This window comes from Pelophylax lessonae (assembly GCF_965119305.1).
Source record: "Pelophylax lessonae genome assembly, chromosome: 10".
Classification (NCBI taxonomy): domain Eukaryota; kingdom Metazoa; phylum Chordata; class Amphibia; order Anura; family Ranidae; genus Pelophylax; species Pelophylax lessonae.
This window is the reverse complement of record NC_138777.1, coordinates 211058237-211071203: the sequence shown is the minus strand read 5'-3', so window position 1 is coordinate 211071203 and position 12967 is coordinate 211058237. Positions and strand designations below refer to the sequence as shown.

Here is a 12967-nt window from a genome sequence, read left to right as displayed (position 1 = left end):
GGGGACATTAGAGTGTAAGCTCCTTTGGTACAGAGACTGATATACTATAATGGTGTACAGAGAACACTGAGCCATACATATGTCAGAGCTATATAAATTATAACAATAGTGTGTGACTGTGGGGGGACATTAGAGTGTAAGCTCCTCTGGTACAGAGACTGATGTGACTTGCTCCGTGTTCTCTGTACAGCACTGCGGTATATGTCAGAGCTATAAATGTATAATAATAATAGTGTGTGATTGTGGGGGGACATTGGAGTGTAAGCTTCTCTGTTGCAAAGACTGATATGTATGGCTCAGAGTTCTCTGTACAGCACTGCGGTATATGCCAGAGCTATAAACATTATAATAATGTGTGTGATTGTGGGGGGACATTAGAGTGTAAGCTCCTTTGGTACAGAGACTGATATGTATGGCTCAGTGTTCTCGGTACAGGACTATGGTATAACTCAGAGCTATATAAATAATAGTGTGTGATTGTGGGGGGACATTGGAGTGTAAGCTCCTCTGTTCCAAAGACTGATATGTATGGCTTAGTGTTCTCTGTGCAGCACTGTGGTATATGTCAGAGCTATATAATAATAACATTATATGGAAGTTCAGGGGGTTACATTGTTGCACTCAGGCTTCATGTCATGTGACCAGTTTGGATAAAGGTAGCGCTCAGGTCTCCCTCACCTCCTTCACCAGTGTCATCTCATACTCCTGCAGCTGCTGCTGGAAGCCGATATTGGGGTCTGCGTATGATCGGACCGCCTTCACAGCGTTCAGACAATCTTCCCAGCCAAAGGTTGTCACCGTCATCAGATAGGCGACCACAACAGTCGTACTCCGAGACACCCCAGCCAAGCTGTGACAGGGAAACCAAAAAAAGAAAACTCAGTGCTTAATCCAGAGCCGAGCTTATAATTTACATTGGAAACTCTTGTTTGCAGGATCAACCGAATACATTCTGCTGTACTGTCTCTTTAAAACTGTTGGTGCTACTATTATTGCCTCATTTTTTCCTTAATGTGAAATAAAAACATTTAAATAACAAAATATGTTAAAAAACTATTCTTAAAAAAAAAAAAAACTTTTTATTTCCGATCGAGTAGGAAACGGTTAAAACTCATGTTTGTTTGTTTATTTTTGTTGCCATCTGTGTTCCATTGGAGAGACTTGCCTTTATTTCCTGTCCAACAGGAAGTGAGAGGAAATCCCTCTAAAATGAGATAATTCCCCTTGTGAACAGCTCTTGCTGGATCAGGTGTCCCCATTGGAAGATTTCCCCTCTATTCCTGTCCTGGTGACAACTCAAAATTTTAAATGTTCTCTTACCTTCAGTCCAGGTAACTCCAACGTGTGGACTATAAACAAGGAAGACATCCGCGCCCAATTAGGGCCCCTTTCAGACTTGTACGACCAGTAAAACTGCAGCAGGTGGTCGGGAAATGGTTAAATTAACATTTGTGCCAAAATATTAAAGTGACAGTGCAAAAAAGTCTTTCTTTTAAATTGTGTAATCTTGAGTGCATGGTGCCTGATTCCTGGGGTATCCCCTATAGTGAATGTTCTACCTCGTGCTGAATGTTTACACACAGCACTCATCAGATGTCGATGACTCCCTTACTCAGAGCTGCTGATAGAAATCACAGGGCCCCGTACAGCCTACCTGACACCTCCCCCCCTCTAAAAATTTCAAATTATTTTTTTGCTAAAATGCAACAGCCGTGATGCTTTGCTTTGCAGCCGTGGAAGAAATTATGCCCTGAACAAGTTGAACAAGACCCATTCAAGTGAATAGTGGCACAGAGGCAACATCTGCACCCCCACAGTGAGAGATCGGTACTGATCGCTCACTGTGTTCATTCAGGATGCTAAGATCCCCCCACTCACCATCCTGAAATAACCCGCCTGTGTGAACCTGACAGCACTGCAGGGAAAGAGGCACACAAGGGATCCCAGACTGCAGGGAGCGCAGATACTAGAACCGATCCCCCTGCAGGGCAGCTGGAGGGAGAAAAGAAAGGCAGAAGCCAGAAGCACTGCACAAGACACACAAGTGTCAGCAATAAGGCAGTACAGCCAGCCCTTCTGCTCAGCAGGTGCCCAGGCCCCCCTTTTGAACTGATGAGGCCAGGGCCCAATACAGGAGGGCCGGCTGTACTGCCTTATCAGCAGCCCTGCCCATACTGTACAGCAAGGGAAGTCATAAGGCTTGTAAGTCCTTAACTGCTTCCGGACCGCCCACCGCCGATTTACTGCCGCAGGGCGGCCCTCCTGCGCGAAAATTATGTAGGTCCCCGGTGGCGCGCTCCTGCCCCCACTCAGCAGCAGGGACTCTGATGCACGGGGCAGGCGGCTCCGATCGCCGCTGAGCACCCGCGATCACTCCCCGCTGAGAGAGAAGGATGGACAGCTGTTGTTAACACAGCTGACCGTTCTTTTCTCTGGAATGATTACAGAGTGCCTGTGATCCTTCTATATAGGATCACATGTCTCTGTGATCATTTCACAAGCCACACCCCCATACAGTTAGAAACACTCCCCTAGGTACACATTTAACCCCTTGATCACCCACAGTGTTAACCCCTTCCCTGCCAGTGTCATTATTACAGTAACAGTGCACATTTTTAGCACTGATTACTGTAGTAATGTCACTGGTGCCCCCAAAAGTGTCAAAAATGTCAGTTAGGGGTCCGATCTGTTGAAGTCCCACTAAAAATCGCAGATCGCCGCCAATACTAGTAATAAAAACAACAAAAAAAACAATAAAAATGACATAAATCTTTCCCGTAGTTAGTAGACGCAATAACTTTTGCGCAAACCAATCAAAATACGCTTATTGCGATTTTTTTTTGTAGCAGAAAACAAATTGGCCTAAAATGTCAAAACATTTTGATTTTTGAAAAAAATTTTGGGAATGTTATATAGCAGAATGTAAAAAATATTGTTTTTTTTTTTTTTTTCAGAATTGTCGCTCTTTTATTTGTTTATAGAGCAAAAAATAAAAATCGCACAGGTGATCAAATATCACCAAAATAAAGCTCTGTTTGTGGGGGGAAAAAAAAGGACATCAATTTTATTTGGGTACAGCGTCGCATGACCGCGCAATGATCCATTAAAGTAACGCAGTGCCGAATCGCAAGCTCCGCCGCCGCACACCGCCGGGATACATCGCTGGATCCCGGGGACAAGGTAAGTAACCCCTCTACCAGGATCAAGTGATCTTCCTAGCGGTACCCCGAGTGAGGCTCGGGGTTACCGCTTTTGGCACTGAAATTTAACCCGGAGCCACGCTTGGGAATACCGCTAGGAAGGTTAAGGAGACCTGTCCTGATGTTCCTGATGGTTTCCTGGTGCAGATCCTTACTCCTCTTTGTGGTAATCCCTATGTTACTCCTGAGTCCTGAAGTTTAATGGCCAGACAACAAAATAAAAATGGAGAGAGACAGCCTCTCATAGTGTAATCCTCAGGGCTCTTTCACACGGGCGGTCCAATCAGATCCGCCTGTCAGTTTTTTAGGCGGATCTGATCGGATGCCCCATTCAGCTCTATGGGGCAGCGGATGTCAGCGGTGACATGTCCGCTGACACCTGCTGCCATCCGCATCCGATCCTGTCCGTGAAATCCGGACGGATGGAAACCCTATTTTCCATCTGTCCTGGGGATCGGATCGGATGGGATCGGATGAGAGCGGACAGGCGGTCCATTCTCATCCGATTTCCCATAGAGAGCAGGGGGGGCTGTGACACCTCCCTCTCCGCACTGCAAGCGGTGACGGAGCTGTCATCCGCCGGCTCAGCGGGGATCAATTAGGAATTCCTAATAATCAATTTAGGACAATTTGTATTCTGCTACATATTTTTGGTAAAAAAAAATCCCAATAAGTGTATATTAATTGGTTTGCGCAAAGGTTTTCACATCTACAAACTAGGGGAAAGATTTATGTCATTTTTTATTTTTAGGACCGAAAGGTTTTACCCCCTTAATGACCAGGCCTTTTTTTTGCCTTACGGCACTTCGTTATTTTAACTAACATTTGCGCAGTGGTGCGACGCTGTACCCAAATAATATTTATATATTTTTTCTCCCACAAATAGAACTTTCTTTTGGTGGTATTTGATCACCTCTGCAGTTTATATTTTTTGCACTATAAACAAAAAAGAGACACAATTCTGAAAAAAATATAAATATTTTTCACATTCCGTTATATAACATTCCCAATAAAAAAAATTAAAAAAAATCAATTTTTTCATCATTTTAGGCCAACATGTATTCTGCTACATATTTTTGGTAAGAAAATACCAACAAGCGTGTATTGATTGGTTTGCGCAAAAGTTATCGCATCTACAAACTATGGGATATTTTTATGGAAGTTTTATTTATTTTTTACTAGCAATGGCAATGATCGGCGACTTATAGCGGGACTGCGACATTGCGGTGGACAAATTGGACATCCCATGACACTTTTTGGGGACCAGTGACACCAATACAGTGATCAGTGCTAAAAAATATGCACTGTCACTGCACTAATGTCACTGGCAGGAAAGATGTTAACGGACAATCAAAGGGTTAAATGTGTCTCTAGGGAGTGCTTTCTAACTGTGTGGGGGAGGTGCTTGTACTGTGCAAAGGCAGAGATCAGTGTTCCTGCCTAGCAGAAACACAGGATCTCTGTCTTCCCTTGTCACAGAATGATGATCTGCCTTGTTTACATAGGCAGAGCGCCGCTCTGCCTCTGTCGGGAATGATTGGCGGATCCCCTGGACCCGCTGTTGGCTCCTGCTGTCCAATCAAAGCGGGAGCTGGTTTCCAGCAGGATGCAAACCTGGAAGGGGCTTACACATACAGGCAGTGCTGTATTTTGGCCTAGGCTGACAAGGCCCAGGCCTAGGGCAGCAAAAAAGCCGTCCCCCTCCACCTGAGACTCTATTGGCCACTGGTTGCTAGAGCCGTCTCTCTCACTCACCCCCCCCTCTCTCTCTCTCTCTCTCTCTCTCTCTCTCTATCACCCCCTCTCTCTCACCCCTCCCCTCTCTCTCTCTCATCCCCCTTCTCTCTCACTTACTCACCCCCCTCTCTCTCTCACCTTACTCTCTCTTTCTCTCATCCCCTCTCTCACCCCTCCTCTCTCTCTCTCTCTCTCTCATCCCCCTTCTCTCTCACTTACTCAACCCCCTCTCTCTCTCACCTTACTCTCTCTTTCTCTCATCCCCCCTCTCTCTCTCTCTCTCTTTCGCTCTCTCTCTCTCTCTCTCATCCCTCCTCTCTCCTAACCCCCCTCTCTCTCACTGCACTCTTTTTAACCCCCCTCTCTCACCTTCTTCTCTGTTTCTCTAATCCCCCCTCTCTTTCTCTCATCCTCCCTCTCTCTCTCTCATCCCTCCTCTTTCTCTCTCTCTCTCTCACCCCTCTCTCTCTCTCACCCCACTATTCCTCTCTCTCTCACCTTCCTCTCTGTTTCTCTCACCCCCCTCTCTCTTTCTCTCACCCTCCCTCTCTCTCTCTCTCTCATCCCCCCTCTCTCTCTCTCTCATCCCCCCTCTCTCTCTCTTTCTCTCACCCTCCCTCTCTCTCTCTCTCATCCCCTCTCTCTCTCTCTCATCCCCCCTCTCTCTCTCTCTCTCTCTCTCATCCCCTCTCTCTCTCTCTCTCTCATCCCCCCTCTCTCTCTCTTTCTCCCATCCCCTCTCTCTCTCTCTCTCACCCCCCCCCCCTCATCCCCCTCTCTCTCTCTCTCTCACCCACCCCCCTCTCTCTCTCCCTCCCTCACCCACCCCCCTCTCTCTCTTTCTCACCCACCCCCCTCCCTCTCTCCCTCCCTCACCCACCCCCCTCTCTCCCTCCCACCCCCTCTCACCACCCCTCTCTTCCTCCCACCCCCTCTCACCACCCCTCTCGTGAGATCTCAGAGGTTTATGCTGGGACTTGTAGTCTTTATTTTGGAGGGAGTCACATCCATTAAAAAGGAAGAAGTGGGGCAAATTTACAAAGGAGGGGGAGGGGGGCACTGAATTTTAGTCGTGCCTAGGGCAGCACAAAACCAAAATACACCACTGCATACAGGTACGTTATTTTGCCTGTATGAGCCGCCGCTCTGCAGTATATATAAGTGGGGCGGTCGGTAGGTGGTTACACCTGACTCCACGATAAACAAATATTGTTTAAATCCATTCATCATGTGCATTCTTCTTGAATCTCTGTGTGCTTTGTGTATTTCTTCCAGATCTGTGCAGTAATCCAGTGTGAGACTTCCTGTAATAAAGACCGCTCACTGCTGCTCTCTCTCCTTGTGCAGAGTGATTGGTCTTGTCTCCGCCCCCTCCTGTAGTTTTCTGCAGGCAGACTGTAGTGGGTGGCGCCTGGTGAGCCCCTCCCACAGCTCCCCCCTCTGCACACACTATGTACAGAACAGTGATGATGTCACTGCTACTTTTAGAAGATAGTACCTGGGTTTATAAAACATTAGGTGCGTACAAAGAGCATTTACTGTCAATCATTTGTGGCTATTGAGGAGTTTGTTAAAATGGAAATTTTTGTGCTTCAAATAAGATTTTACATTTCCCTTTCCCCATTGACTTCAGTGCATTTTGCTGACATGGCACTATTAGCTCATCTGTAATTAGGAGTGCAATACCGGACACCGATGCCTGGGTGTTCGATTAGCCCAGCAATGCCGGGGAAACCGTGAGAGACCAGCAATCTGCAGATTGCAGGGAATCAATATAAAAGAGAAAATGAAGTAGGAGTCGCACAATTCTACTACATGGGAAAGAAGACATCATGGAGGTGAAGTTCCACTTTAAAAAAAAAAATTCAAAAACTTCTGAATGAAAGTCGCTATCAGAGGAAATGCCAAGCCTATTGTTTTTGATGGAGGGCCATGACTCATCTTTTCCTCCTGTGCATTTTATGACAAATAACCGAGCCGACCTTTCTGCGTTCATCTATCTCAGCTTTGAACATCGCATTTTCCGCAGCAGCGTGGGAACTCTTACATACGCAACTGTCAGTGTTATTCACAACACAGGCAGCAAATATCAGTGATTTAGGATAATACCATAAAAAGACGAGGTGTTAGAACAAATAACAAGTATAGAATAGCTACAAGGTTTAAACAGTGTCTAGATATTTATATATACAGCACTGTGCAAAAGTTTTATATATACAGCACTGTGCAAAAGTTTTATATATACAGCACTGTGCAAAAGTTTTAGGCAGGCAAGAAGAAATGCTGTGAAGTGAGAATGTTCTCAAAAATTAATTTTTTAATTGTTTATTTTTATCAATCTACAAAATGCAATGTGAGCAAACCGAAGAAAAATCTAAATCAAATCAATATTTGGTGTGACTACCCTTTGGCTTTAAACCAGCATTAATTCTAATGCTGGCCATACACTAGCTGAAAAATCGTTCAAAGTCATTTTCGAAAAAACAAAAATCGGCTGTGAGAGCAGACGATCGTGCCATCATGTAATGACCGAATTTCAAACGATAAATCTTTTAATGGACATAAATGAATCCGTTTTTCGTTCAGTTTGTCACAAATGCCGAGTGCAAGCAGTTTGAGCGAGAAACACATTAACCTTTCAATTTATCGTTCGTTCAGCAGAATTTAATAATATGGAAGTTATCTATATTATTATTATCTATATTATAATATCCAATATATCTAATATTATCTAATAATATTAATTTAATAATTTAATAATATGGAAGTTATCTACAAACCCGATTCCAAAAATGTTGGGACACTGTACAAATTGTGAATAAAAACAGAATGTAATGATGTGGAAGTTTCAAATTTCAATATTTTATTCAGAATACAACATAGATGACATATCAAATGTTTAAACTGAGAAAATGTATAATTTTAAGGGAAAAATAAGTTGATTTTAAATTTCCTGGCATCAACACATCTCAAAAAAGTTGGGACAAGGCCATGTTTACCACTGTGTGGGATCCCCTCTTCTTTTTATAACAGTCTGCAAACGTCTGGGGACTGAGGAGACAAGTTGCCCAAGTTTAGGAATAGGAATGTTGTCCCATTCTTGTCTAATACAGGTTTTTAGTTGCTCAACTGTCTTAGGTCTTCTTTGTCGTATCTTCCTCTTTATGATGCGCCAAATGTTTTCTATGGGTGAAAGATCTGGACTGCAGGCTGGCCATTTCAGTACCCGGATCCTTCTTCTACACAGCCATGATGTTGTAATTGATGCAGTATGTGGTCTGGCATTGTCATGTTGGAAAATGCAAGGTCTTCCCTGAAAGAGATGACGTCTGGATGGGAGCATATGTTGTTCTAGAACTTGGATATAACTTTCAGCATTGATGGTGCCTTTCCAGATGTGTAAGCTGCCCATGCCACATGCACCCCCATACCATCAGAGATGCAGGCTTCTGAACTGAGCGCTGATAACAACTTGGGTTGTCCTTGTCCTCTTTAGTCCAGATGACATGGTGTCCCAGTTTTCCAAAAAGAACTTAAAATTTTGATTCGTCTGACGACAGAACAGTTTTCCACTTTGTCACAGACCATTTTAAATGAGCCTTGGCCCAAAGAAAACGCCTGCGCTTCTGGATCATGTTTAGATATGGCTTCTTTTTTGGCCTATAGAGTTTTAGCCGGCGAATGGCAGTGAATGGCACAGTGGATTGTGTTCACTGACAATGTTTTCTGGAAGTATTCCTGAGCCCATGTTGTGATTTCCATTACAGTCGCATTCCTGTATGTGATGCAGTGCCGTCTAAGGGCCCGAAGATCACCGCCATCCAGTATGGTTTTCCAGCCTTGACCTTTACGCACAGAGATTGTTCCAGATTCTCTGAATCTTTGGATGATATAATGTACTGTAGATGATGATAACTTCAAACTCTTTGCAATTTTTCTCTGAGAAACTCCTTTCTGATATTGCTCCACTATTTTTCACCGCAGCATTGGGGGAATTGGTGATCCTCTGCCCATCCTGACTTCTGAGAGACACTGCCACTCTGAGAGGCTCTTTTTATATCCAATCATGTTGCCAATTGACCGAATAAGTTGCAAATTGGTCCTCCAGCTGTTCCTTATATGTACATTTAACTTTTCCGGCCTCTTATTGCTACCTGTCCCAACTTTTTTGGAATGTGTAGCTCTCATGAAATCCAAAATGAGCCAATATTTGGCATGACATTTCAAAATGTCTCACTTTCAACATTTGATATGTTATCTATATTATATTGTGAATAAAATATAAGTTTATGAGATTTGTAAATGAGTCCATTCCTTTTTTACGCACAATTTGTACAGTGTCCCAACTTTTTTGGAAATGGGTTTGTTTATTATAATATAACATTTTTGCAAAAGTGGGGATTTCCTCTAACAAGCCGAGCTGTGTACACCATTGAGGGGCCTATTTATAAAAAATCAGCAAAAATAATTGCTGTGACAATTCCTTTTCTCCCAATTTGCTGCTTCAGCGGATTTCCTCCGGGTTTATATAAGATTCTCATGGACAGAATCGATGTCGCAATGCAGCGTAAAAATAATGAAATGCCACAAAATTATTTTACAAAGGACAAGACACAGAAAAGTTCCTTCTCCCACCTCCTTTGCTGGATTTTTCGAGCTGCGCCTGGTTTAGGATGGCATCATTTGGCAATATTCACTAAATCCGTCTATAAAGACTTCGGTAAATTTTTGTTTTCTGCTTTGGCCAGAAATGGACAAAAGCAGCTTTATAAAATAGGCGGAGCTGTCAGAGATAAAGTTTTCAGGCAAGAAAGCAAAAAATCAAAGTGTGTAAAGCCAATATTTTTATTTTTTTTATGATACAATGAGGTAAAGATAGATCTGGGTTCAGTGTCCAACTCCACATAAACTTGTTCTGCCCCACTTTCATGTATTTTTTATGTCTTGTATTGAACTGCATTCAATCTTTCTGTGGTAGGCTGATATCTAGTGGCGGGTTTGGGCCACTACAACTTGTTTACTAGTGTGATTTTGATATCTTTCTCTGTCCTCCCCTCCTGTTTAGAGCTACTTGATTTACTCCTAGCTAGATTCAACCCACTGCGTTAATGTTTCCTAAGGCCCCTTTAACACGGGCGATTTGATCCGCCTGTCAGTTTTTCAGGCTGACCTGATCAGATGCTCCATGCATCCCTATGGGGCAGCAGGTGTCAGCGGAGACATGTCCACTGATACCCGCTGCTATCCGATCTGATAGGCGGTCCGTTCTCATCCGATCTCCCCATAGAGGACAGCAGGAATCTGACAGCTCCGTCTCTGCACACAGAGCGGAGACAGAGCAGTCATCCGCCTGCTCAGCCGGGATCGGCGCATCGATCCCCCGCTGAGCAGAACGGACTCTGTCGGGCGGTGCGCCCATGTGAAAGGGGCCTTCGTCAGTGTTTAATTGATGCTATACACACACTTTAATTTAAATTGTCCCTTCTATTTCTAAATGTGAATGATGGCACTGTAATTATTTTAATAAAAAAATAAAAATCTAAGTTCCTTTTTCGTAATTGATATACAGTGGGTACGGAAAGTATTCAGACCCCCTTAAATTTTTCACTCTTTGTTATATTGCAGCCATTTGCTAAAATCATTTAGGTTCATTCTTCTTCCTCATGAATGTACACATAGCGCCCCATACTGACAGAAAAACACAGAATTGTTGACATTGTTGCAGATTTATTAAAAAAGAAAAACTGAAATATCACATGGTCCTAAGTATTCAGACCCTTTGCTGTGACACTCATATATTTAACTCAGGTGCTTTCCATTTCTTCTGATCATCCTTGAGATGGTTCTACACCTTCATTTGAGTCCAGCTGTGTTTGATTATACTGATTGGACTTGATTAGGAAAGCCACACACCTGTCTATATAAGTCCTTCCAGATCACAATGCATGTGAGAGCAAATGAGAATCATGAGGTCAAAGGAACTGCCTGAAGAGCTCAGAGACAGAATTGTGGCAAGGCACAGATCTGGCCAAGGTTACAAAAAGATTTCTGCTGCACTTAGGGTTCCTAAGAGCACAGTGGCCTCCATAATCCTCAAATGGAAGACGTTTGGGACGACCAGAACCCTTCCTGGAGCTGGCCGTCCGGCCAAACTGAGCTATCGGGGTAGAAGAGCCTTGGTGAGAGAGGTAAAGAAGAACCCAAAGATCACTGTGGCTAAGCTCCAGAGATGCAGTCAGGAGATGGGAGAAAGTTGTAGAAAGTCAACCATCACTGCAGCCCTCCACCAGTCGGGGCTTTATGGCAGAGTGGCCCGACGGAAGCCTCTCCTCAGTGTAAGACACATGAAAGCCCGCATGGAGTTTGCTAAAAAACACCTGAAGGACTCCAAGATGGTGAGAAATAAGATTCTCTGGTCTTATGAGACCAAAATAGAACTTTTTGGCCTTAAGTCTAAGCGGTATGTGTGGAGAAAACCAGGCACTGCTCATCACCAGTCCAATACAGTCCCAACAGTGAAGCATGGTGGTGGCAGCATCATGCTGTGGGGGTGTTTTTCAGCTGCAGGGACAGGACGACTGGTTGCAATCGAGGGAAAGATGAATGCGGCCAAGTACAGGGATATCCTGGACAAAAACCTTCTCCAGAGTGCTCTGGACCTCAGACTGGGCCGAAGGTTTACCTTCCAACGAGACAATGACCCTAAGCACACAGCTAAAATAACGAAGGAGTGGCTTCACAACAACTCCGTGACTGTTCTTGAATGGCCCAGCCAGAGCCCTGACTTAAACCCAATTGAGCATCTCTGGAGAGACCTAAAAATGGCTGTCCACCAACGTTTACCATCTAACCTGACAGAACTGGAGAGGATCTGCAAGGAGGAATGGCAGAGGATCCCCAAATCCAGGTGTGAAAGACTTGTTGCATCTTTCCCAAAAAGACTCCTGGCTGTATTAGATCAAAAGGGGGCTTCTACTAAATACTGAGCAAAGGGTCTGAATACTTAGGACCATGTGATATTTCAGTTTTTCTTTTTTATTAAATCTGCAACAATGTCAACAATTCTGTGTTTTTCTGTCAGTATGGGGTGCTATGTGTACATTCATGAGGAAGAAGAATGAACCTAAATGATTTTAGCAAATGGCTGCAATATAACAAAGAGTGAAAAATTTAAGGGGGTCTGAATACTTTCCGTACCCACTGTACAGCTGTCACATGACCCAGCTCTCTCCCAGCCTGTCTGCAGTGAAAAATTAGCAGAAGGAGCTTCTAGTCCTCTGCTGCTGGTCACATGTTCAAAATATAAAAAAAAAAAAAAAAAAAATAGCCTTTGGGATACAGAGTAAAAATAAATGAATAATATCAATAAACTGTTTTAACCACTTAAGCCCCAGCCCTATTTCGGACACTTTTTGTTTACAAGTTATAACCAGTATTTTTTCCTAGAAAACTACTTAGAACCCCCAAACATTATATATATTTTTTTAGCAAAGACTCTGGAGAATAAAATGTCGGTCATTGCAATATTTTTTGTCACGCAGTATTTGCGCAGCGGTCTTTAAAACGCCATTTTTTTGGAAAAATTTTGAAAAATCACATTTCACTGCATTTGAAAAATACTAAACAGTAAAGTTAGCCCATTTTTTTTGTATATTGTGAAAGATGATGTCACGCAGAGTAAATAGATACCAAACATGTTACGGTTTAAAATTGCGCCCCCCGGGATGGTGACAAACTACGGTCAATAGAGATCTCAATAGGCGACGCTTTAAATTTATTTAACGGTTACCAGTTTAGAGTTAGAGTGTAGCTCTTTTTTTTTTTTAATTATTGCCCACGCTCTGGCGATCGCGGCGATACCTCACATGTGTGGTTTGAACAGCGATTTCATTCGCGGCTCGACTTCCGTATACGTTTTTTTTTGTGCGCGAGCTAACGGTGACGGGGTGGCTAAAATGTATTTATTTTTTTTCCTATTTTATTTTATTTTTTTAACTTTATTACAGGTTTTTAAAAAAAAAAAAAAATCT

The 12967-nt window shown here is 43.4% G+C and overlaps 1 protein-coding gene across 1 annotated transcript in view; it reads right to left on the bottom strand.

The window, feature by feature from the left end:
* IRF8 (interferon regulatory factor 8) overlaps nucleotides 1-12967 on the bottom strand; it is a 205575-nt gene that overhangs the window by 133969 nt on the left and 58639 nt on the right. The window contains exon 7 of the mRNA XM_082270439.1: nucleotides 679-850. Coding sequence (XP_082126565.1) covers nucleotides 679-850 — 172 coding nt within the window. The remainder of the gene's footprint in view (nucleotides 1-678; nucleotides 851-12967) is intronic.